At 34.1% G+C, this 22,987-nt stretch overlaps 2 protein-coding genes, 1 long non-coding RNA gene and 2 pseudogenes across 6 annotated transcripts in view; 3 read left to right on the top strand and 2 right to left on the bottom strand.

The window, feature by feature from the left end:
• Nucleotides 1–5,448, bottom strand: part of LOC120155478 — a 28,051-nt gene extending 22,603 nt beyond the window's left edge. The window contains exon 1 of the long non-coding RNA XR_005518970.1: nt 5,316–5,448. This is a non-coding gene — a long non-coding RNA (uncharacterized LOC120155478). The remainder of the gene's footprint in view (nt 1–5,315) is intronic.
• Nucleotides 1,685–14,369, top strand: LOC120155474 (protein CLT1, chloroplastic-like). 3 transcript variants are annotated; one of them, XM_039167026.1, is made up of 11 exons: nt 1,685–2,222; nt 4,468–4,613; nt 5,139–5,176; nt 5,659–5,774; nt 6,506–6,605; nt 6,697–6,732; nt 6,856–6,906; nt 7,033–7,157; nt 9,505–9,635; nt 9,785–9,971; nt 14,360–14,369. In XM_039167026.1, exons 1-10 carry the CDS (start codon nt 1,786–1,788, stop codon nt 9,949–9,951), a joined length of 1,347 nt encoding a protein of 448 aa, XP_039022957.1. In that variant the 5' UTR covers nt 1,685–1,785; the 3' UTR covers nt 9,952–9,971; nt 14,360–14,369. The 3 variants fall into 3 exon arrangements, with proteins under 3 accessions (XP_039022957.1, XP_039022956.1, XP_039022958.1); XM_039167025.1 differs by lacking the exon at nt 14,360–14,369 and having other exon boundaries at nt 9,785–10,509; XM_039167027.1 differs by lacking the exon at nt 14,360–14,369 and having other exon boundaries at nt 7,033–7,159; nt 9,510–9,635; nt 9,785–10,509.
• Nucleotides 12,859–16,335, top strand: LOC120155472 (ABC transporter F family member 4-like). Of its 2 annotated transcripts, XM_039167024.1 has the most exons (3): nt 12,859–12,900; nt 13,010–13,070; nt 13,941–16,335. In XM_039167024.1, exon 3 carries the CDS (start codon nt 13,954–13,956, stop codon nt 16,126–16,128), a length of 2,175 nt encoding a protein of 724 aa, XP_039022955.1. In that variant the 5' UTR covers nt 12,859–12,900; nt 13,010–13,070; nt 13,941–13,953; the 3' UTR covers nt 16,129–16,335. The 2 variants fall into 2 exon arrangements, with proteins under 2 accessions (XP_039022955.1, XP_039022954.1); XM_039167023.1 differs by having other exon boundaries at nt 12,868–13,070.
• A 2,066-nt stretch (nt 16,336–18,401) lies between these two features.
• Nucleotides 18,402–20,214, bottom strand: LOC120155493 (annotated as a pseudogene).
• Nucleotides 20,215–21,328: 1,114 nt separating this feature from the next.
• On the top strand, nt 21,329–22,244 carry LOC120155492 (annotated as a pseudogene).
• The last annotated feature ends 743 nt before the right edge of the window (nt 22,245–22,987 follow it).

The raw sequence follows: 22,987 nt of genomic DNA, 5'->3' as shown, positions 1-22,987 counted from the left end.
TATATTTTTTCCCGAATAGTTCGAGACTTTTTTGAGTCGAATATTAAGTAGATTGTTTTGGCTCGTTAAAAGTTTGAGCTCGACTTGAGTCTATTCGATTTGAATATTAATTGAATTTGACCGAGTTAATCTCGAATAACTCGTGATATGTCTCGTCTTATTTATAACACTAACATAGTACATCTTGTTCAATCAATTTTGCAAGATCAGCTGGGGCTACATCAAAAAGAATTTCACCCACAAGTTGATCACGGCTCATCACCACCATAGCATCAACAATTTGGTTATTTCTTGCTTGCTCATGGTTGCATCTGCAGTAAAATTTCCTTGCAGTAAAATCTTAAAAGATGAATTTTAATTATAAAAAATCTCTGGGTTAATGTCAATATGTATGATCATAATTATCATCTTAACAATAAAATAATGAAGTGGCGAAAGATTTCTATTTTGGTATTTTTTTTCCTTTTGAAGATTTTTTTTGGATATACGAGATGAATATTAGGTAATATATGTTAATTGTTTTTAATTATTTAATAATTAATGTTCGATGGGCCTGAATCTGACGGGTTCTGATCCGATTCTATCTGATTAGGTCGGATTTTTTAAAAAAAATTCAAGTTCGGGTCGGGTCGGGTTTGGATTTAGTGTGAGAAATACTCGATCCGATCCGACCCGACCCGAAAAAATTAATTTTACCTTATATATTTAGGAATAAGTATAATTATAGCCCTCTATATATTATTTTTTTCAATTAAGTCATTATTTTTATTGAATAAAAATATTTTTTAATTATTTCGGATCCGGTCGGGTTTTTAAGTTATATATCGGGTCGGGTCGGATCGGATCGGGTCTCGGATGGAGGACTCATTGTTCTCGGGTCGGGTCGGGTGGACAAAAAACCCGACTCATGCCCATCCCTATTCATATCCCCATGTTAAGGCATAAATACAAAATTGGCCCTTAAATTATTTAAATTGTATCAGTTTGACTTTTAATTGTTTATCTTGAGTAATCGATTCCTAATTGATTTTGTTTAAATTTACTGGATATGCATTAAACTAAAAAAGAATTTAACGTCCAAAATAAAAGAGTAAAAAGTTTTCCAATTAATTTTAATTCTTGATGACGTTAAATAATAAAGATATTTATTTCTGTCATAATTAATTTTATTTTAAATTAATTAATTTTAATAATAAATAAATGAGTAAAGAATTTGAGATATCGATTCCTAATTGATTTTGTTTTCAGATTGAGCTGACGTCTTTCCAAGAAAGTGAAAATCAAGCTTAAGCTAGATCTAATCCATCTATATAATTACTATTTTTTATAATAAATAAGTGATTAATTAAGCAAATAATTTAATAAGATAAAAGCAAGTGGAGCTAGAGAGTTCATATATATATATATATATATATATATATATACAGTCCAACTATAACATGCATACAAGTTGATTATTTTCTTAATTCTTAAACAAAATAAACAAGTTTTAATTTTCTTTAATTAATATAAGATATTCAAAAATAATTCTGAATTATTTTGATATAAAAATTATTTATTTTAGTTTGGTTTAATTCTAAAATTTTAATTCCGACAATGATTTGTCATTTCCATAGCCGCTATAAAGGTTTTGCATAACATTTCCCCCTCTCTTTATCTCCTCTCTCTCTATCGGCGGCAACAATAAACTAGAGCTTGCAAAAGCTCACCAAATTACTCTTTATCGTCTAGTAATATAATTTCTTTCCACATTTGATTTCTAGTTTTACTTGAAAATCAGTCGACATGGCTTTGTATTTTCGCCGTTTAACGGCCGGTCCAACGATACCCGACGTTCCGGCTCAATATCGGAAGTTTAATCCGACGGTCGAGATTCCTGCTTTCCCTCTGCTGCCTTACAATAAATACCGGTCGCTAGGAATCTCTCTGAGGTCGAGAAAGCATTGGTTAGTGGAGGCGGTAGGGCCGACAGGAAGACCGGAGGGCGGAGATGGCGCGAAGAAGGCGGCAGTGGGACAAGGGCCAGGCGCGTGCTCGTATTCATTGGGTGATCGAAGGGTGGGAGAGCGGACGACGGAGATAGAGAGGAATCGGAAGGTGGAGGTGGTGATTGCAGCGGGGGTGACGGTGGTGTTGGGAGTAGGGAATCGAGTGCTTTATAAGCTGGCTTTGGTACCTCTCAAGCATTACCCATTTTTTCTGGCTCAGCTCGCCACATTCGGGTACCGATAAAACCAACTCAATATCGCTTTTACTTATTTTTTAAACTTGTTTGTTATCTCATTTTAAAGTTGTATTACTGTGCGACTATCAGAGCTTTTTCCGCTAAGAAATTTTTGGAAAAGTTAAATTTAAATTAAATCATATAAAATGTCATAAAATTATACAAATTATTATGTAAAATATTACTAGTAATCTATATAATCTATAACTTTTTCTTTAAATTTACCTCTTTCTAAATTCCTTAGCCCTATAGCTACATTTCTTAGTCATTTCAATTGTGATAAATTTCTGAACTTATTTTTACCCATTTCTCGTGGGTAGTTCTGCCGTAAAACTTTTTTTTTTCTCGTGGCATGTAAAAGATCTGTCTCACCTGTTTTTTAGTTCCTATTTGTAAGCCACATTGAAAATAACTCTGTTTTAGCAAGTTATCAAAACAAGAAAAAACGTTGGGTATTTTAGCACTTGAAGGTTGTTTTGATTTATTATTAATATTGTTGTTGTGATTTATTTTATTCATATAGCAGCCTTAGGAAAAGAAACCTTTCAATAAAGATGGCTGAGGATATGACGAATATTTTATAGCCAAAACTAGGCTGCTTTTGGCTTCTGCTCGGTTTGAGGTGGCCAAAAGCTTTAATGGGATTGTCATATGGTAAAGCGTGCCGTGTCCAAAACCAATGTTCCCGATTCATCTGCGCTTCAAAGTCCACGTTTTGCTTTGGTAAAAAAGTCACCGTCCCATCAAAAGATATATGATAAAGAATCAATTTTTTTTTTGAAAATTTAAGTTTTAATATTTTTAAGTTTTATAATTATTGAATTTATATATTAAAAATTATTTGATAAATTAATAAAAAAAAATAAGTATAGAATATAAATATTTTATTTAATAAAAGTAAAATTTTTAAATTGATTTCTTAATTTTAATTTTTGTTAATATAATATATTATATCATTTTTGGATGGTTTTAGTTAAAAGTTGAATATAATATTTTTAAAAAGTTAAATGTATATTTTTAAAAATAACTTAACTTCCTCAAATTAATTGATAAGTCATAAGTGGCTATATGCCTTCCTATTTTAGTATTCACTTTTTTTTTTCAAGATTTTCTATAAGTAAACAATTAATATGATTGTGAAACACAGTTGAATTATTACATGTTAAAAACTTTCAATGATTTATCATAGTCTTAGTATAATATTTGATATTTTAGATATATGTGAGAAAATGAGACTTGCATCATTATGAAAATTGAATAGAAAATCGTAGATTAAATTATTAATCATGATTAAACATCTTAGTGTGAAGTTTTTGGTTGGATAAAAGAATACTACTTGAGCCACTTTACCAAGTTGTGTTATGAAATTTTCTTCTTTTATATTCACTAAATGCCCAAGGCATATTGTGAAATTATATAATCTAGGATGCTTTTTCAGTTACATCATTAGTGACTTAAATGACTCTCTTGGTAAATCATTGAGATGTTGCCTTTTAATTATAACCATTTAAATTGATCAGGGAATATTCTTTTTAAGAGCAATGATGAGTTTAGCTTTGGAATATATATTATGTGTGGGGCGATAAAGGATTGCATGATTGACCCGCTTGTGCACGGCTTTGGTTTGTTCATAAGGAGATGTTAGAGGGACTCTTACTACTTTTAGCTGGTTGTCAAAGCTTGGAAAGATCTTGTGAAACTAATATGATTTATATTTATATGCGAATTTCGAAAGACAACCTCTGATTTTTTAAGAATATTATTTTAGAATATGAGTGTTAGATATGCTTTTTGTGGCATCTTTTGTGCTTTCTTCAAGTTTTCTTATTCTTAGTCTTCTTATTTTGTGTAAATATTGAAGTTGATCGGATAAAAAAATCCATAAATTGAGAGGAACAAAATAGAATTTACAAGGAAATGATTAGGTCATTTTGATATTTACAAGTGGTGATCAAATGGAACAAAATCCATAGATGATAGATGGAATAATAATTAGTCAAAAACAAATAGTGAGGAGAGAATCGAAAAAAGGTCGTGCAAGATCACTCTTTGGTTTCCATTCTAGAAAATGGTTCAAGTAAATTATATGAAAAGCCTTATAGTTTGATGATTGTTACAGATTGACTCTTAAAATTTTGAAGTTGTTGTTAAAACCTTAAACCCTTGATAATTGACAATGTTAACGGATTGATTAAAGAGAAATACCTCTCTCACTGTCTCACACTTGATTTCATCTTTTCCAGGTATGTACTTGTATACTTTTCTATATTGTATTTCCGGTATCATGCTGGTATAGTTACAGACGAGATGCTTTCCGTGCCAAAAGCTCCATTGCTTGGTGTTGGCCTTTTGGAGGCTCTTGCCGCTGCGACTGGAATGGCAGCTGGAGGTTAGCTCATACTCGGATGTCTTTGAATGTTTTCTCCTTTCACACACTGATATTTCTAGGACATCTTTGTGTCGTGATTCTAAAGTATGCCTCTGTACAAAATGATTTCACTAAGGGAGGGTCATCTATTTTATTTTATTTCTATTTTTTATTAGGTCTCTTTCCCATTGGGATCTTTTTGCCTCTTGACGGTTGTTTACTAATGTAGGTTTTAGAAATTATTAGAGTTTTCAGAAAATTCTAGTTACTCCATGCTGATTTCTTAATATTGTATAAATGTTTCTATTTCCTGCTAGTCTGTAAGTTTCAGTTCTTCATCGAGTATTCACATTTTTGTGAAATGCCTTTAGTTCAGTGGCTCTCAGGTTTTTGTCACCCTGTATGAAAGTATGTCCCTCTATTTATTATCTTCTCAATTTGTGTTGAATTAAACATGAATTTATTGGAGGAAATGGAAGAGTATTATTTTGAACTTTTTGTTATTATTATATTATTTCTAATACATTTTTCTCAATCTTTGTTCAGCAATTCTATCTGGGGCTTCTATTCCAATTTTATCTCAGGCAAGAAACATTTATTGCTATTGTTTGATGTTAAATATAACTGTCATAGTGTCTGTGTTAGGCCATTTTTTTCCATTTTCTTTTTCATTGTTTACTGGTGTCGCCAAAATTTCTTTATTTGAAGGCTGATATATACAACCAAAAAAGTGGAATGATTCTGCAGATTGCCCTTTCTATTTGGGTTGTATTGTAATGGTTTTTTGAGCTCCAAAACTTATGTAAGGGTTTGTTAAAGAATATAACTGGATGAGCTTCAACTATCACACAATTCAATACATGTCCAAAGTTATTGGCCGGAAATGCTTTCAAAACAAAGCATATTTACATTTTATATTCATCTGAAACAATACTTGATGTAATTATAATTATTTGATAAGTTTCTTATTTTTTTGGTGGTTATTATCAAGCTTATTAGAGATTGTGACAGCAACCTTTCTTATGTATAAGCTCTGACTAGCTACTTTGGTCTATATCTTCAACAGACATCTCTTGTGTGGCAAATTTTCCTGTCCATGATCTTTCTTGGGAGGAGATATAGAGTAAATCAACTACTTGGATGCTTTCTTGTAGCTGTTGGTGTAGTCATAACCGTAGCAAGGTAACCTATGACTGTTTTGAGTTTTAATCTTCTGTTGCTAGATTTATTAATTTTGGTGGTGCATCTTCTAGATAACTTCCGAACGGCCTGGTTTATAGAGGGCTTTGAAACCGAGTGAGGGCCAAAAACTAGCAGATAAAATCTGACAAAGTTCTCGAAACTTAACCTATCATATTGCTGTTTCTAGTTTTTTTTATAACAGTAAATCTCATTAAAAGTAGCATGCTCTTCCTGGTCTAGCTGCATTGTGAGAGATTTGTATAAAAGCTTCAGCCTTCAAAGCTCCTGTAAGATGATTATAATAGAATAATAAAACCATTTTAAAAGTGAAAACTGAGATATATGAACATCCCCATCATCTTCTTGTATGGCCACCTTGCAAGTAGCATGTCTCTGTTTTACCTTGCAGTCCAACCATTACAGCTTTGTAAATGACTTTCTCCTGGTATTGTGAGTGTTGATTGCTTACTTCCTCCGTTCAGGCCAGATGAACTTGTCAATAGTATTTCTTTTAGAATCTCAACTACTTCGTATTTTCACTGTTATCTTCCATACAAATCTATAATGTTGAAGGCAAAGCTATATTGCAGTTTCAGCATAATTTAGATTTAATTCAAATGATACAGAAATAATTTTATCAGTTTCAGTCATGGTGATTTGAGACAACGGAGCTACCTTTTTATAATGTGTAATTTGAGAATTTGGTTTTTCGCCCGTGTTTACATCTGCAGTGGGTCCAGCAGTGGTTATTCATTGAAGGAGGCTAGCATATTTTGGAGTTTATTGATGATATTTTCGTTTTTATTGCAAGCAGCTGATACTGTTTTGAAGGTTTTTGACTTTCTTATTGTCATCTAACTAGTCATAACCAAGTTCTAGTATAAAGCATTCATCTAAAAGGTGGTATTTTAATCATTTGCAGGAAGTAATCTTTTTGGATGCTGCAAAGCGATTAAAGGTACGATGTTTACTGTTGGAAAGTTTCTTATATCTCGTTGGTCAAATTGAGCATAGGAAGTTGAGAGATATTTATGTGAGTTTCTTCATTGCATTAAAGATCATTTTGTCATATTTGTTGCAGTGTGGTTCAGTAGATCTATTTGTTGTAAATTCCTATGGATCTGCATTTCAAGTAAGTACCGTGTACCGTATAGTTTTAGGTTATGTGCAATTTTTATTCGCAATCTCCTCTTTAATATTCTTTTTCTATGATGGCATCTTTCTTGTATGTTGATGTGATATACTCTGTTTAGTGCAGGCACTGTTCATTTTCCTACTTCTACCCTTTTTATCAAAACTTTGGGGCATCCCATTTAGCCAGCTTCCAAACTATCTTAAAGATGGTGCAGCTTGCTTCTTGAACATAGGTGGCACTTTATCCAGTGGTAAGCCATAATTAAGACACTTTTATAAAATTTTACTAGATTCTTGCAATAGTAGAGGACCTGGATTGCACCGATGAGCTCAAATACATTATGAAAGAATGGAAGTTCTATTTGTCAGTTGTTACGTATAGAGTTGGCTTGCTATTGAGATTAACCATTCTGTTTTTACATAACTGCTCTATGCTGTGACTGAATCGTGTCTCGAATGGAGCAAGTAATTGATTTAGTTTTGTCAGAAATTAAATCCCTAAATTAAGTAAATTATGATTTGTGGATGTATTTTATTAGTTAGGATCTCTAACTTTAAGGAATTATATTTATTCCTAAAATTAGTCACTTGCCTAATTTAACAGTTTCCTAAGTTAAAGCAGTAGTTTGTATATTTAATTATGTAATTCTCCTACATGAAAATATAAAAGTGAATTACATAAACCTCTTGATTTTGACATGGTATCAGAGCTATAGGCTCTCCATTTTTGGGTCATGTTATCTCTGTTTAGCCGCACCACTTAACCCTTGTCTTCCCTTTAGAGTGTGAGGTATCTATCCAACAAAAATATAGGTGAAGTGGCTACTGATTCTAGCAGTACTGAAACTTTTCAAGGAGGTACTATGAGTGAGGGAAGTCACCTTAATTCAATTAGTAACTTGCAAAACATATAAACCGGGCTATGACTCTAGTGGACCAGATAGAGTCGTGAATACCCAACCATTATCTCTCTTATCAGAATCTACAGCCAATAAAGACCAAATCTGGCTACATTTTCGCCTTGGTCACCCACCTTTTAAAGTTTTAAAGATTATGTTTTTCTCTTTGTTTAAATCCTTAAAATTTGAAGAATTTCATTGTGAAGTATGTGAACTTGCAAAACATAAATGTTCTTCTTTCCCAGCAAGCAATAAAAAGACTACCAATCCTTTTACTCTTATTTACAGTGATGTTTGAGGGCCTTCTACTATTTCTAACATAATTGGGGCTAGGTGGTCTTGAATAAGATCTTATATGGACTAAAACAGTCCCCAAGAGCTTGGTTTGGGAGGTTCACTAAAGTGATGTTGAGTCAAGGTTTTAAACAGAGCCAAGGTGACCACACTCTGTTTGTGAAACACTCTTCTTCAGGAGGAGTGATTGCACTTTTGGTATATGTAGATAACATGATTGTTACATGAAATGATTTTGAAGGAATTGGCAGTCTAAAGAAGTGTCTTATAAAGGAGTTTGAAGTGAAGGAACTTGGAAGATTAAAATACTTCCTTGGTATTGAAATGGCACACTCACAGCAAGAGATTTTTTATATCTCAACAAAAGTATACTCTGGATTTATTGAAGGAGACTGAAAAACTAAGGTGTAAACCAGCAGAAACTCCAATAGAAGTCAATCACAAGCTTAGAGATTTAGGCACTTGATAAAAGTTCATTTCAAAGACTTGTGGGAAGACTTATTTATTTGTCTCACACCAGACCAGACATAGCATATGTTGTTGGAGTTGTGAGTCAGTTCATGCATAGTCCTAAAGAATCACGTCTAAGGGTTGTGACTTAAATTCTGCGATACTTGAAGGGTAGACCGGGCAAAAGAATTATGTTTAAAAGAGGAGGAAATTTGACACTGAAAACATGCACTAATACAGATTATGTAGGGTTCATAGTTGATAGAAGGTCGACCTCAGGGTATTGCACTTTCTTTGGAGGGAACTTAGTTACTTAGAGGAGCAAAAAACATAATGTTGTGGCTAGATTCAGTGCAGAAGCTGAATTTCGAGCTATGACTCTGGGAATTTGTGAGTTATTATGGCAGAAGATTATTTTAGAGGATTTGAAGGTCAAATGAAATGGACCAATGAAGTTATACTGTGATAACAAGTCAGCAATTAATATTGCTCATAATCCAATTCAACGTGATAGAACAAAACATGTTGAAGTGGATAGGCATTTGATGAAAGAGAAACTTGACAGTGACCTGATTTGTACTCCCGTTGTGATCACTGGAGATCAAGTTGTAGATATACTTACCAAGGGACTACCTGGTAAGTATTTTTAGAAGTTGACAGGCAAACTCAGGATAGAAGACATCCATGCCCCAGTTTGATGGGAGTGTCACAAATTAGATCCCTAAATTAAGTAGATTATGTAATATGGTAGGATATTTGTGGATGCATTTTATTAGTTAGGATCCCTAACTTTAAGAAATTATATTTATTCCTAAAATCAGTCACTTATCTAGTTTAGCAGTCCTAAGTTAAGGCAGTTGTTTGTATGTTTAATTGTATAATTCTCATAAAAATATAAGAGTGAATTATAGAAACCTCTTGACTTTGACAAGTTTCACTGAAATTCCGTTGGCCGTAGGATGTGATGGTGCACCGCTACTTCCCTTGCTCTTTGTTATTGTCAACATGGGTTTCAACATATCATTGCTGCATCTTCTCAAGATCTCTTCCGGTGTGGTTTCTTCACTTGCGTCAACTTTTTCGGGTATGTCTTTGTATCCTTTTCAACATCCAGTTCAAGTAATTAATTTCATCGAAAGCTGTACTTAACATGCATGCACACACAAACATATGCACACCCTGGAAAACACAATTGAGTTTATAATAATCCGCTTTCCGTTCATCTAATTGCAGTGCCTATTTCAGTCTACGTGTTCACGTTGCCGCTGCCGTATCTCGGTGTAGCGTCATCGCTTCCAACTGGTTTCGTAGCAGGAGCAATCATCCTAGTGTTGGGGTTGCTTATCTATTCCTGGTCACCGTCTGGTTCACCCACGGCGTTACCCTCACCCTCTAGATAGAATGTGATAATTTACTCATCGTCAAGAACAAAATGAAACCAATAATATTGCACCATATCAAGTAAAAGCAGAGCAAGGCTGGCCCCTGCAATTGAGTGAATTAGGGTAAGAGGAAATGTCGATCCTTTGTTCTAAAACGTTGGATTCCTTATTGTGCATATGATCCTTGTATGCGTTCCCATTGAGATTGTCTTCACAGATCGTCACCAGGGTCGACAAATGAATTGAATTGCTCGAATCTTGAATGAGATAATTTGAGAAATTTTGGTACGTTCCTTGCGTTTATGTTAATGTGATATATGTGAGATGTAAGTTCGTAGGGTGGTAGGTTGAAACAACTTATGTCTCATTAGTATACTTAATGGGACCTCTATATACGGGGTTAAACACCATAGTTGAGAGCATGTCTTGTGGTTCAAATCACTGATGGATGTTTGCCCGTTAAAGATGTCATCTCTACCAACTTGAACCTCCTGTATTAACATTAACAAACTCATCATACATCTCATACTCGATGACCATTTGTAGTGAGATTGGTATCAAAACATTGACATTTCATTTTTTTTTGTTGTATATGATTGATTTTCTATAAAATTCACTTAAGATCGATAAAAATTCGTATAAAATGATTGCACAATAATATAGACATTGAAGTTTTATGCGAAAAATTATTTTGGGAAAAATCATAGGTAGAAGAAGAAAATTTTCACTAATATCGAAAATAGTAGGATATAAGAGAATTTTCAAAAATAAATTTTCAAACTCAATCTCCAGTATCCATTCATAAGAGTAATTACTTGGTTACAAAATAATATATTTAATAGAAATGTATTTAAATTATATTTTTTACTTTTAATCAACATAGAAGTAAATATGTTACTTTCAATCAAAATAAATTTTTATTTCTTAATTTTATATTTTAATTAATTTTTAAATTAAATTGAACTATAATCGAATTCTAGTAAAAACTGTTATATTAATATGTGATTTTAAATCTGATATCTTAATATTTTGATTGATCTCAAAATTAAAGTTTAATGGTTATATTATAAGTTTTTTTTATAACGTTATATCATAAATTAAAATTGTTATAAAACCGAAACTTTAATAGCTAAAGGTATTAAAAAAAAGGGTATAAATTATACTTAATTTTACGATTGTAAGAAAAAAGTACTAATAAAATAACGTTCAGCGAAATAAATCTGAAGGTGGTCGTCGCTAGGGGTGTAAACGAGTCGAGTCGAGCTTGAGTATTGTTGAGCTCGACTCGACTCGAAAACTCTGAAATGGAGCTCGACTCGAAAACTCGCGAACTTAAAATTTTCAAACTTGACTCGAACTCGAAATCCTGAACTAAAGCTCGTGAGTAGCTCGAAAAGGCTCGAAATGAAAAAAAAATTCTTAAACTTAACTCGATTTGAAGTCTCAAACTCAAATTCGAACATGAACATTAAATACATGAAATCTTACTATATTTTTAGAAAAAAATCAATACATAAATATTAATATTATTATTAATTTATTTTTTTAAATAAAATCTTAATATATTATATTTTCGAGCTGTTCACGAGCTTTTCGAGTCGAATATCGAGTAGCTCATTTCAGCTCGTTAAGAACTCGAGTCGAGCTCGAGTCGAGTCTATTCGATCCGAGTATTTATCGAGCCTTGATCAAGTTGATCTCGAATAGCTCGCGATCTGTCTCGTCTCATTTACAGCCCTAGTCGTCGCCACCAGAGCTGGGTATATGGGCTAAGGCCCGCGGGTTACCAGTTTAATCGGGTTTTGGACATCAAAAACTGAAGCTCGTTTAAATTGCGGGCTTTTTAGCCCGGACCGTTAAACCCGTGAGTTTAATGGGTATAACCGCGGGTAGCACGCGAAGCCCGCAATAGCCAGCTTAATTTAAAATTTATAAATTTTAGATAAAATAAACTTAAAGAATTTTATAAAAAAAAAGAAAATAAATTACCTATAAATATGATGTTACTTATAATCATTATAGTTCTTAAATTTATTAGGGCATTTGTCATAATTCTACCATTGTTTGATATTTTTTTCATTTACAATGTATCAAATTATTCTTCATTTTAAAAAATAAAAATTAAAAGATTTATATAGCATTTTAGTCTTATAAAATTTACATCATTATCACTTTGGTATTTAAAGATTTTTTTAATTTAATTTTGATTTTTTTTTTTCATGAAGTATGTTATTCATTTCGTTTTTTAATTATAAAAAGTCACGTAATATTCTAATAAGATATCACATTATACATAATATTTGGATTAAAAATAAGAAAGAAAAGTAAAAGAAAAATTGAAAACATACTTTTCAACTTTTAAAGGATTTTACAAAAGAAAAATTGTTAGATTTGTATAATGTTTGACTTTATTAAATTTTTCTATTTGAATTTCTCCTTGCAGACACTTCCGTGTCTTCATCATATTATAGCCTTGAATAATCGTGTTTTATAAAAGTATAATGTGGTTATTGTTTTATTTGTTTTTCAATTTGGTGATATAAATGAATATTGTTTTTTTAATTTAAGTTTAAGTAATTATATCGTTATATATATATATTAATGATTAAAAAATTAAAAAAAATATTATTTTATAATCATTTCCAATTATTTAAAATAAAATTTAAATATTATTTATTATTTTGACGGTGTTATCTTCCTTTTCAAGTTATTGAATCATTTTTAAAGGTGTAGTAAGTTAAAATATTATTTTTTATTTTATTTAAAGCATTTAAAATTATTTTTATTTAACGGGTCGCGTGTAAACCCGTTTAACCCGCGAATTAAATGAACGGGCCACGAGCCTTAGAATTCAAAACCGTTTTAACCCGCTACGTAAGCCCGCACCGCCAAAAACCTGTTGGCTAAACGGGCGGATAGCCGTATCCCACCTCTAGCCGCCACTCCATTTCCCCCTTCGAGCTATCGGTGAGAACAATTTCGAGGAAATATAAATCCTTTTCTCACTGTTCTCGTGTTCTTAGTTTTCAAGATCCCTTTACTTCAATATTTGGTTTTGTTCTTATTCTCTCTTCAGATATTGAAGATTCACTTCGGCTTTCTCTTTTTCTGTTTTGCTCCTTCAGTTCAGCTAATAGGTGCGTTGCTACAAACGCCGCTGCTTTATTTTTTCTGGAGATTTGCGTTTGTTTGGTTTTTTATTTCGATGATCTAAAATTTGAATTTCTGATTAGATTTATTCAATTGCTTCTTTTATTTATTTTTATTTTCTGAATTGTTAATTTGATAAATTTAGGGTATCTGATCTTTGAACCTATGTTGTTTGGCTGACAAGAAGAAAAAAAAACTTGAGACGCCTTTACTTGATTCTTGTTTATACTTTCAATATTGGATTGATTCGGATAGCTATGAACTAAAGCAGAGCATGATTTTAGATAAACCTACTTATTATTATTATTATTTAATTTTCAAGTGTTGTATGTGATTGCAGTAAGCTAGCATGCAGATTTATGTATTCTGATTGCGGAATTTCATGTTCAAATATTGTACAAAGAAGCTAATTTGGAGACTTTGCACTTGTTGATGCTAATTGGAATTTAAGAATACCGCTAGGTATATTACTTATAGGCTTCTGGGTTTGAGGAATTTTTTAGTCGACCTGTTAGAATCAAATAAGAAGATTCCTTTTAACTTATAAGCAACTCAAAAGCAAGAAAAAATGTTAATATTATAGCGTTTGAATGGCAAATCCATAGTTTTTTTCTTCTTTAAAATTAGCAGTGAGATAGAAAGAAAGGGTAAAGTAGTCCAATAAGCATAGATTAGTCAATGGTGCTAGATTTATATACTTCTTTAATAAAATATCATTCCACTTTGTATTAATAGCTTTTTTTTCTTCCAACTTTTGAGGAACCAAAAGGAAAATAGTAAAAGGCATAAAAACAATTATAGACTTCAGTTTGAGATTATTTGATCTTTTCTTTTTTGATTCATGTTGATCTGAGCAGGGCAATTGTTGCAATGGGCAAGAAAAAACAGGAGGACAGTGGTGCTACTGCAAAAGTTAAGGGAAGTAGCAAAGATGTGAAAAAAGAGAAGCTCTCTGTTTCGGCTATGCTTGCCAGCATGGACCAGAAACCTGATAAACCAAAGAAGGCGGTCCCCTCTTTTAGTTCTACCTCTGCAAAACTCAAGGCAAAGGGCCCAAAGGTTTCATCTTATACTGATGGGATTGATCTCCCACCGTCTGACGAGGAGGAGGAGGAATATGCTTCTGAGGAAGAGCAAAATCAGTCTAATAGACACCAGAGGCAGGACTTCAGGCCACTTGATACCTCTGTAAGTGAAAAGGAACAGAAGAAGCGTGAAAAGAAGGAAATGCTTGCTGCCCAAGCTGCTGAGCACGCTAAACAGGAGGCCCTTAGAGATGATCACGATGCCTTCACGGTGGTTATTGGAAGTCGGGCTTCTGTCCTTGACGGTGACGATGAAGCAGATGCTAATGTCAAAGACATAACCATAGACAATTTCTCTGTTTCAGCTCGTGGGAAAGAGCTTCTAAAGAATGCCTCAGTTAAGATATCACACGGTAGAAGATACGGTTTAGTTGGACCGAATGGGATGGGAAAATCTACCTTGCTAAAGCTTCTTGCTTGGAGGAAAATTCCAGTTCCAAAAAATATTGATGTGCTTTTGGTTGAACAGGAGGTGGTTGGTGATGATAGAACTGCCCTTCAGGCAGTTGTTTCTGCAAATGAAGAGCTACTTAGGGTTCGAGAAGAAGTTGCAGCCTTACAAAATGCGTCTTCTGCTCCTGGAGGAGAGGATGACAGCAATCTAAATGGGGATGATGCAGGAGAAAGGCTTGCAGAGCTGTATGATAAGCTGCAGATTTTGGGTTCAGATGCTGCTGAAGCTCAGGCATCAAAGATTCTTGCTGGATTGGGTTTCACCAAAGAAATGCAAGTTCGTCCTACTCGATCATTTAGTGGTGGCTGGAGGATGAGAATATCTCTAGCTAGGGCTCTTTTTGTGCAGCCAACGCTTCTCTTATTGGATGAACCAACTAACCACCTTGACCTTAGAGCTGTTCTTTGGTTGGAGGAATATTTATACCGCTGGAAGAAAACATTGGTGGTTGTTTCTCATGATCGAGATTTTCTTAATACCGTTTGCACTGAAATTATTCATCTCCATGATCTCAAGCTCCAGTTTTACCGTGGAAATTTTGATGACTTCGAATCAGGGTATGAACAGCGTCGTAAAGAGATGAATAAGAAGTTTGAAATTTATGAAAAGCAGGTAAAAGCTGCAAAAAGATCTGGGAATCGAGTTCAGCAGGAGAAGGTAAAAGATCGAGCCAAGTTTGCAGCTGCAAAAGAAGCAGCAAAGAACAAGGGAAAGGGCAAGATTGATGAGGATGAAGCTCCAGTTGAGGCTCCAAAGAAGTGGAGAGATTACAGTGTGGAGTTCCACTTCCCTGAGCCTACTGAACTAACTCCACCTCTTCTACAAATAATAAATGTAAGTTTCAGTTATCCAAACCGAGAGGATTTCAGGCTCTCAGATGTTGATTTGGGTATTGATATGGGGACTCGGGTTGCCATTGTTGGGCCTAATGGAGCTGGTAAATCTACTCTTTTGAACCTTATTGCTGGTGATCTAGTTCCAACAGAGGGTGAAGTACGAAGGAGTCAAAAATTGAGGATTGGGAGGTATTCACAACATTTTGTCGATCTACTAACTATGGGGGAGACCCCGGTGCAGTATCTTCTTCGTCTTCATCCAGATCAAGAAGGACTTAGCAAGCAGGAGGCCGTTCGCGCAAAACTCGGGAAATTTGGACTTCCTAGCCATAATCACCTCACTCCAATTGCAAAATTATCTGGAGGACAGAAAGCTCGAGTTGTCTTTACTTCAATTTCCATGTCAAAACCTCACATATTGCTATTGGATGAGCCCACAAATCATTTGGACATGCAAAGTATAGATGCTCTGGCTGATGCACTAGATGAGTTTACTGGCGGAGTGGTCCTGGTAAGTCATGACTCGAGGCTCATATCACGTGTCTGCGAGGATGAAGAGAAGAGTCAAATTTGGGTAGTAGATAATGGGACTGTGAACACTTTCCCTGGTGCTTTTGAAGACTACAAGGAGGAGCTGCAAAGAGAGATTAGAGCAGAGGTTGATGATTGATGCCACGGTTAGATATCGAGTTTTCCATATATATATATATATAGAGAGAGAGAGAGAGCCATATAAATGCATTAAGACCTGCATATTTCTTGGGAAAAAATATGCTCAAGTGTTCTTCTGTATCGAGTTCTTGTTTGAAATTCAGAGACTAGGAATTGTGTTGCGTTGATCGGTTATGAATTTTTTTTTTTTGGATTGTGTTTGTGTTATGAAAAATTCTGTTTGAGGATGTTAGAACTGTTATGTTTTTTTGGATTCTCCAAGCACAATTTGCCTTGTTCTTAAACAAGGCTTATATTTGGTGTTGTACTTCCAATTTAAGTTTTATTGTTAGCTTTACGGTATGGATTTTCGGATAAATTTAAGAATGATATTTGTCATCTTTTCATCGGCAGGGATGTTTCAGTTTTTAGTGTATGTGTCGTGTAAAAACTTGAAGTCCACAATCGAGTGCTTAAACTATCGTCGGAAGAAGTTTATGTATCACAATACTGTACAATAGAAAGTATATTCACAAGTACAAAAAGCCTTATGCTTTGTGCTTCCCCACCGGAATTCAAGGCATACACAAATAAGAATGTCACATGCCTCATTTGTATGTACCAGAAATACCGAAGAATCTCGATCGTTACCGGAACAGAATTTGCATTGTCTCGGGGCCGTCGAGGAAAAGGATTGACCCTGAATTCACGTTCATTTCCAAGGCTACGCCTTGCATCAGACTTGTGCTGCTTCCCAGTAGCACGAGCTTGGGAGAATATCATTTAATAATTCACGGATGCTTGGTTTTTCTGATCCCAACCACCAAATTGAGGGACGGGCATCCATGCCATATTCGTCTATCGTTGAAATCAAAATTTCAACGTCAAAACAGTTTAGCCATGCAAATGAAATGAAGAAATTGTTGTTTTTTGTAAATTGTACCTAATCCTGGTGAGGGAGAGGCTGAGCCTGAGCCTGAGCCTGAGCCATGGTGGCCGTCAAAACTCGAAATTATTGGAGATGGTGGGTGGGGAGCCTATCCTACAAGGAGCAACAATAATAAATAATTTGTGTTATGGGCACTAAGGGGTTGCCTTAGCATTTGGATTGCAACCACTTTGGTTAATTTTACAACACTAATTAACCCATTTTTCAGTTGGAAACTAGTGGTAAAAAAAATAGATGGGATTTTGTAAGGCATCAAAACAAAGTTGTCCTAAGATTCACGTCCTTGTGCATTTCTTGGTTCAATTTTAATTTGGTCCCTTAGCTTTATATATATATCAAAGTAACCCATTTCATATGAATTAATAGTATTTTTATCTATTTAATTTCTATTTTTGTGATTTGGTTCCTCAGCAGGTTTATTTATTTGTTATTTGATTATTTCTTTAGTTATTTGAAAAGAAAGCATCAAAAAGGTTTTTTTCCTCAATTTTTTTGAGAATAAAGAAATATTTTTTTATTATGATAATTAATGAGGTAGTTTTTAAAATTGATGAAGTGCTCTCTCTTTATTTATTTTTTTAGAAAGAGAGAATACATTTTATTAAGGGTTTTTTTGTAATTTTTTTTTTTAAAAAAACTCAAAATAATATTACCATGTTATTCATAACAAAAGAATATTATTTTTCAAAATTGAGTAAATTATAATTTTTTTCATGCGTTTTTAAATAAGTTCACTTCATTGATCTATATTCATTTTTTTTAATAATATAAGATTATTACAGAATAATATCCATCCATAAATCTTTTAACCTATTCACGCCACAATATTCACATATTAAAGGCTTAATATTTACATAAATTTACTATAAATTATTCTTAGAAATCCAAATTTAAATATTAAGACTTATTATGCATGGAGCAGAGAGTGGATTTGGCCACCAAAAAATATTTGATTGGATTTTAGTCTCTTTAAAGATAACAAAATTCTAAATTAATATAATAATAAAAATACACTTGTATTAAATACTAATCAATTAACTCTATTATTAACCTCATTGAAAATGACACAAAATAATTTGAACATTCATATTAAATACTAAGCAATCCAAAAAACAAATAGAATTAGATTCAATCTCCTAACTACAATGTTAACTTCAATTATCTCCACATGCTGTCTAGATTGTGTTAGCTTGTAATATGTACAAATTCTGCACCGCCATTGATGTAAACCATCCGTTTTCATGGTCTCTTCTGCCTGTGTTGCGAGTTCTCTCCCACGTAAATACTCACAATGCTTTCATTCTCCGATTTGATTAGTTCCTTCGTCCTATCGTCACAAAAAATCAGACGAATATATCGTCATGTCATTTCTTCAGACCTGCTTCGGAGTTTCCTTTCCTCATCATCGCAACGAATTCATCGTAGTTGATCCTTCCGTCCTGTGAAATAGTTTTTTCAAACAATCGGTGATCAATTTGCTTTGGAAATGGAACATGTTATGTATAGTACTTATATGATTTGCTTACGTGGTCTGTATCTACTTCAGAAAGGATTTCCTTTGTCTCTGCCACCATGCATGCCATATTCACGTAGAGCTTGTTCTAGTTCTTCAGTCGTAATGAACCTGAAAATGTATACAAAGGATTAAGCAAAAGTGCAAAAAGATGAAGAAAATTGCACAAGGAAATGAAACTTGCTGCAATATGATCACTATGATAACCCGCTGTTGTCTTTATCGAAGTGTTGGAAGGCATGGTAGAGATGTTCTTCTCGATCCATTCGGTTCATATGCATCGTTGCAGTGATGAACTAGTCGTAGTCTATGGTTCCATTTCCATCTGCATCAGCCTATATAATTGTTTCCCAAAGATAAAAAGAAGGTAAGAACAGAACATATTTATCTTATTACAAAGCAAAAAAAAAAATGAAATTGATGTTTGGGAAATGACTTACAGCTTCCATTAGTTGTTTAACTTCGTATTCCGAGAGTTTTGTTCCTTGCTTAGCAAGGCCTTGCCTCAATTCTTCAAGTGTGATTGTCCCACTATTGTCAGTGTCCATACCTCTAAACATCTCCTTCAATCCCATGATTTCTTCGTCTGATAAACATCCTGCGATCACCTAACAATTACGGCAAAAACAAAATCGACTCAGAAACTGATTTCATGGAGTTCTTCTCTAGCATTTAAACCTTCATTAAATTGTTATTGATGTTTAATACCCTTAAAGCAACTTTCTTGAAATGGTTCATTGCTTTAAACTGTTTGAGCCTATTTAGCACTGCATTGTCGAGAGGGGTATCGGGTGCTTCACCATTGACTTTGATCCATGGATGTTCTGTTGATGGCCATACAATATAATCAGAATCATGCAAATAACATGGTCTCGATAGCTGAATTTTAAGGAACATTGAGCTTAGGCATGTATATGAACTTACTTAGAACCTGAACTGCTGTTAACCTCTGCCTGGGATCCAAAGTTAACATCTTCTTAACTAGATCTTTTGCTTGATGTGAAATTTTAGGCCATGGAGAGCTCGTGAAATCGAGATGGCCACGTAAAATTGCAGTGAATATTGCGTTCTCGGATTCTGTAAAGGAAAAGATGATCTTAGTTTCGAGCTTCGAGATTTACGTTCATAAGCTTTCTAAGAACTGTGTTCGTGTAGTTTGGATTCTGCAGTGGTAACTTGAGAATCAAGTTATTAATGAAGTACATATTCTTAATAGGTAATAAATCTTAGGAAATAAGATTTCTTGGTGACCAAGGTAGAAGAGAGACGCAATCCGGATTTTGTGTGGAGGGTTGTTCTAATGTCGATTTTGTGTCCGACCACAAAGTCACGGCACTAGGTTGAAAAGTTGGAGAAACGACAACGGAAGGAGTGACCTGCCCAGAAAGGAGGAACACCAGATAGAAGAATATACAACATAACTCCAATGCTCCATATATCAGCTTCTGGTCCATATCTCCTCTTGAGGACTTCAGGTGCAATATAATATGCACTACCAACAATGTCTTTAAATTCTTCACCTGTTCTAGTGCCGAATGCCCCACCCGAGAACTGCCATGATTGTTGTTGGCGTTATCCGTCGCGGTGTCTCCCTTTTCGTCGTCGTCATCAGTGGAACTGCTACGACAGCAACAATTCCCCATTGTTGTAAGGGAGATGGGGGTCAAGTGCTGCTCGCCTTAATCAGGAGAAATTTTGAACCTTTCTTTTTCCCTGATTTGGGCTGAAGAAAAGCCTTGGTTACAATGAATCGGAGACCATGTATACTGAAAAAAAAATGCAAGTGATGAATGAAAAGGAATTTGGTGAAGGAATTGGAGGGATTTTAGGATCAAAACTGACAAAGTTGTGAGGAAACCAGTCATTGATATGTGTGTTTTGAAACTGGTGGAAATCAAACAGACAAGCATTTGTCGTGCCTCCACTATATCTTGGTATTACCGTTTTGTTTTTCAACGGCTGAAAAAATATATATATATTAATTACATTGCTATTGTGTGCTAATAGCACTAAACATATACGCATGATGCTTCTATAAAAATAAAAATAAAAAAAACCTTCTCAGGGCCTTCAAAAATCATTTTCATAGTTAAAATCTTGAAAAAAACATCTTTGGAGAATGAATTTTAAATTTGAGAAATCGTAACACGATTTTTGATAAGTTCACATGATTTATCAAAGTTAAATCTATTATATATTACATATCAGTTAGAAGTATGCCAGCTTGCAATACTGTTCAATTCCAATAAATCTAAGAGTTTGTGCTTTCTGAAACACTGTTTCATCTAGAAGCAGCCTTCTGAGAGGTGTTAAGACTTTACATGAGGTGTTAATTTAACTTTAAATATTGTTAATTATATTAAATTTTTATATGTTGTGTAGGTTGCAACCAAGCTACTGTTATAGACAAGAATATATTGTTCCATGTAGGGAGGACAAAACAACATTAAAACCATTTCATCACATCATTAATCTTGAAATCTGGAATTTAATTTGGACCTTTTATGTCATGGATTTAATTCGTACTAATAAATTTGCAAGCCGACCATCGGCCTTTTGAAACATGGAAAACTATTTGGGGGCACTCCATGCATACTTTCTTCCTTTTTAATTATGATAAGCATTGATTCAATTATATATAGATTACAGGACTACATCTGTTGAAACATGGTATATGCCAATTAAGGCATTCGTTGGTCAAAGTTGAAGGTAAACTAAAAGTGGATAATTTTTAGTACTAGTATTTAGTGTGGATTAATGGGAAGGAGTGAAGAGTTGGTGTTTTGTGTGGAAACACAAAACACAGTTGATGCACCGTTTCTTACAAAGACTTACCAGCTTGTCGACGACCATCGGACCGACCACATTGTGTCTTGGGTTGAAAATGAAACCAGCTTTATCGTATGGAAAATCCCAGAGTTTGCCAAAGATCTTCTCCCCAAGTATTTCAAGCACAACAATTTCTCCAGCTTTGTCAGGCAGCTTAATACCTATGTAAGGTCATCTCTCTCTCTCTCTCTTTAGACATAATTTCCATGGATAAACTAAAGAAATGTTCGGGTGTGATTGCACCTCTAAAAATATCAAATCTTTATCATTTAAATATATTTTGTATCTTTTCTATCGATGATCCACCTACTTGTGATTTGAAAATGAAGCTAATGGCTTAAAGAAGTGTTGCAGGGATTTAAGAAAGGGGTAATAGATAGATGGGAGTTTGCAAATGAGAATTTCAGGAAAGGAGCGAAGCACCTTCTATCAGACACAAGAATACAGCTTCGGCTGGGTCGAGTCTCCATCGCCATCTCCGACAGGAAGCAGTACCGATATTCTAACAGCACTTAGCCAAGATAATCAGAGACTGCGCAGAAAGAACTACATGCTACTATCTGAACTCACTCACACGAAGAGCCTTTACAATGACATCATTTATTTCATCCAAAATCATGTCAAACCAGTGCCTCGTCGGCCAAACGACAAAATCATTGAATTGGGTGGTCCAATATTACAAGATTCAATCCATATTTCCAGCACTGAAACTGCTAAAATCAGCGGTTTAGACAACTCGTCTTCAGTGAGTCTAACGCAGGAGCCAAACAACAGTGCCGTAAAGCTTTTCGGAGTTCCTCTCATTGATAAGAATAGCGGTAAAATATTATTCAGCAAGAATTGAAATGCTTGGGGCTCCAGTTGTTAGCTTTTTTTTTTATTGATTTGAGCTACTAATATTATATTACCATCTGAAATATATTTGACAATCATCATTAATGCTCCTTAGCTAGCTAGAAGTTGGTGGTTGATGCAATTTGCAGTGCAAGACATGAAAGAAAATAGCAATGGCTTTCAGTTTTCACCCAAATTATATTTGACTTTTCATACTTTCTCTCGTATGGTTCCCTATTTTTTTTTCTTTTTCTTAAAACTCTAGGAGAGAAATTGATGGGATAGGGATTAACAATACACAATCTGATCACGTTAATATCTGCGAAGAGGTTAATAGATAGTACAAGTTTTTGTTTTGATGATAATTCAGATCTATTAACAATTGTTATGGATTGTTTTGATGCACCTTTTCAATCCCATGGTACCAGATCTATTAAAGTAGTATCAGAATGTCCAAACATGCATATTTGATCAGGATACGAACGAGTTTTTTAATCAACTTTTTACTTAAGATGATGTGTGTTGGGCTGTAAAATTTATGAATCCATTGAAGGCGTGAGGTGCCTATAGACTCAAACCAGTATCTTACTAGAGATTTTAGCATATTTTAGGGAAGGACGTGACCAGAAATCAATCATACTTTAATCTGTGTAATATTTTGCATAGGAAAGTATTGAAGATATTGATTAATCGATTTCAATCAGTACTTAAATCAGCTATCTCGGGGATTATGGTTCGCAAAAAATAGATTAT

Source organism: Hibiscus syriacus, unplaced genomic scaffold, assembly GCF_006381635.1.
Source record: "Hibiscus syriacus cultivar Baekdansim isolate YM2019G1 unplaced genomic scaffold, ASM638163v2 tig00111192_pilon, whole genome shotgun sequence".
NCBI lineage: Eukaryota > Viridiplantae > Streptophyta > Magnoliopsida > Malvales > Malvaceae > Hibiscus > Hibiscus syriacus.
Note: the sequence above shows the minus strand (reverse complement) of the source record. Positions and strands in the feature narration are given on the sequence as shown.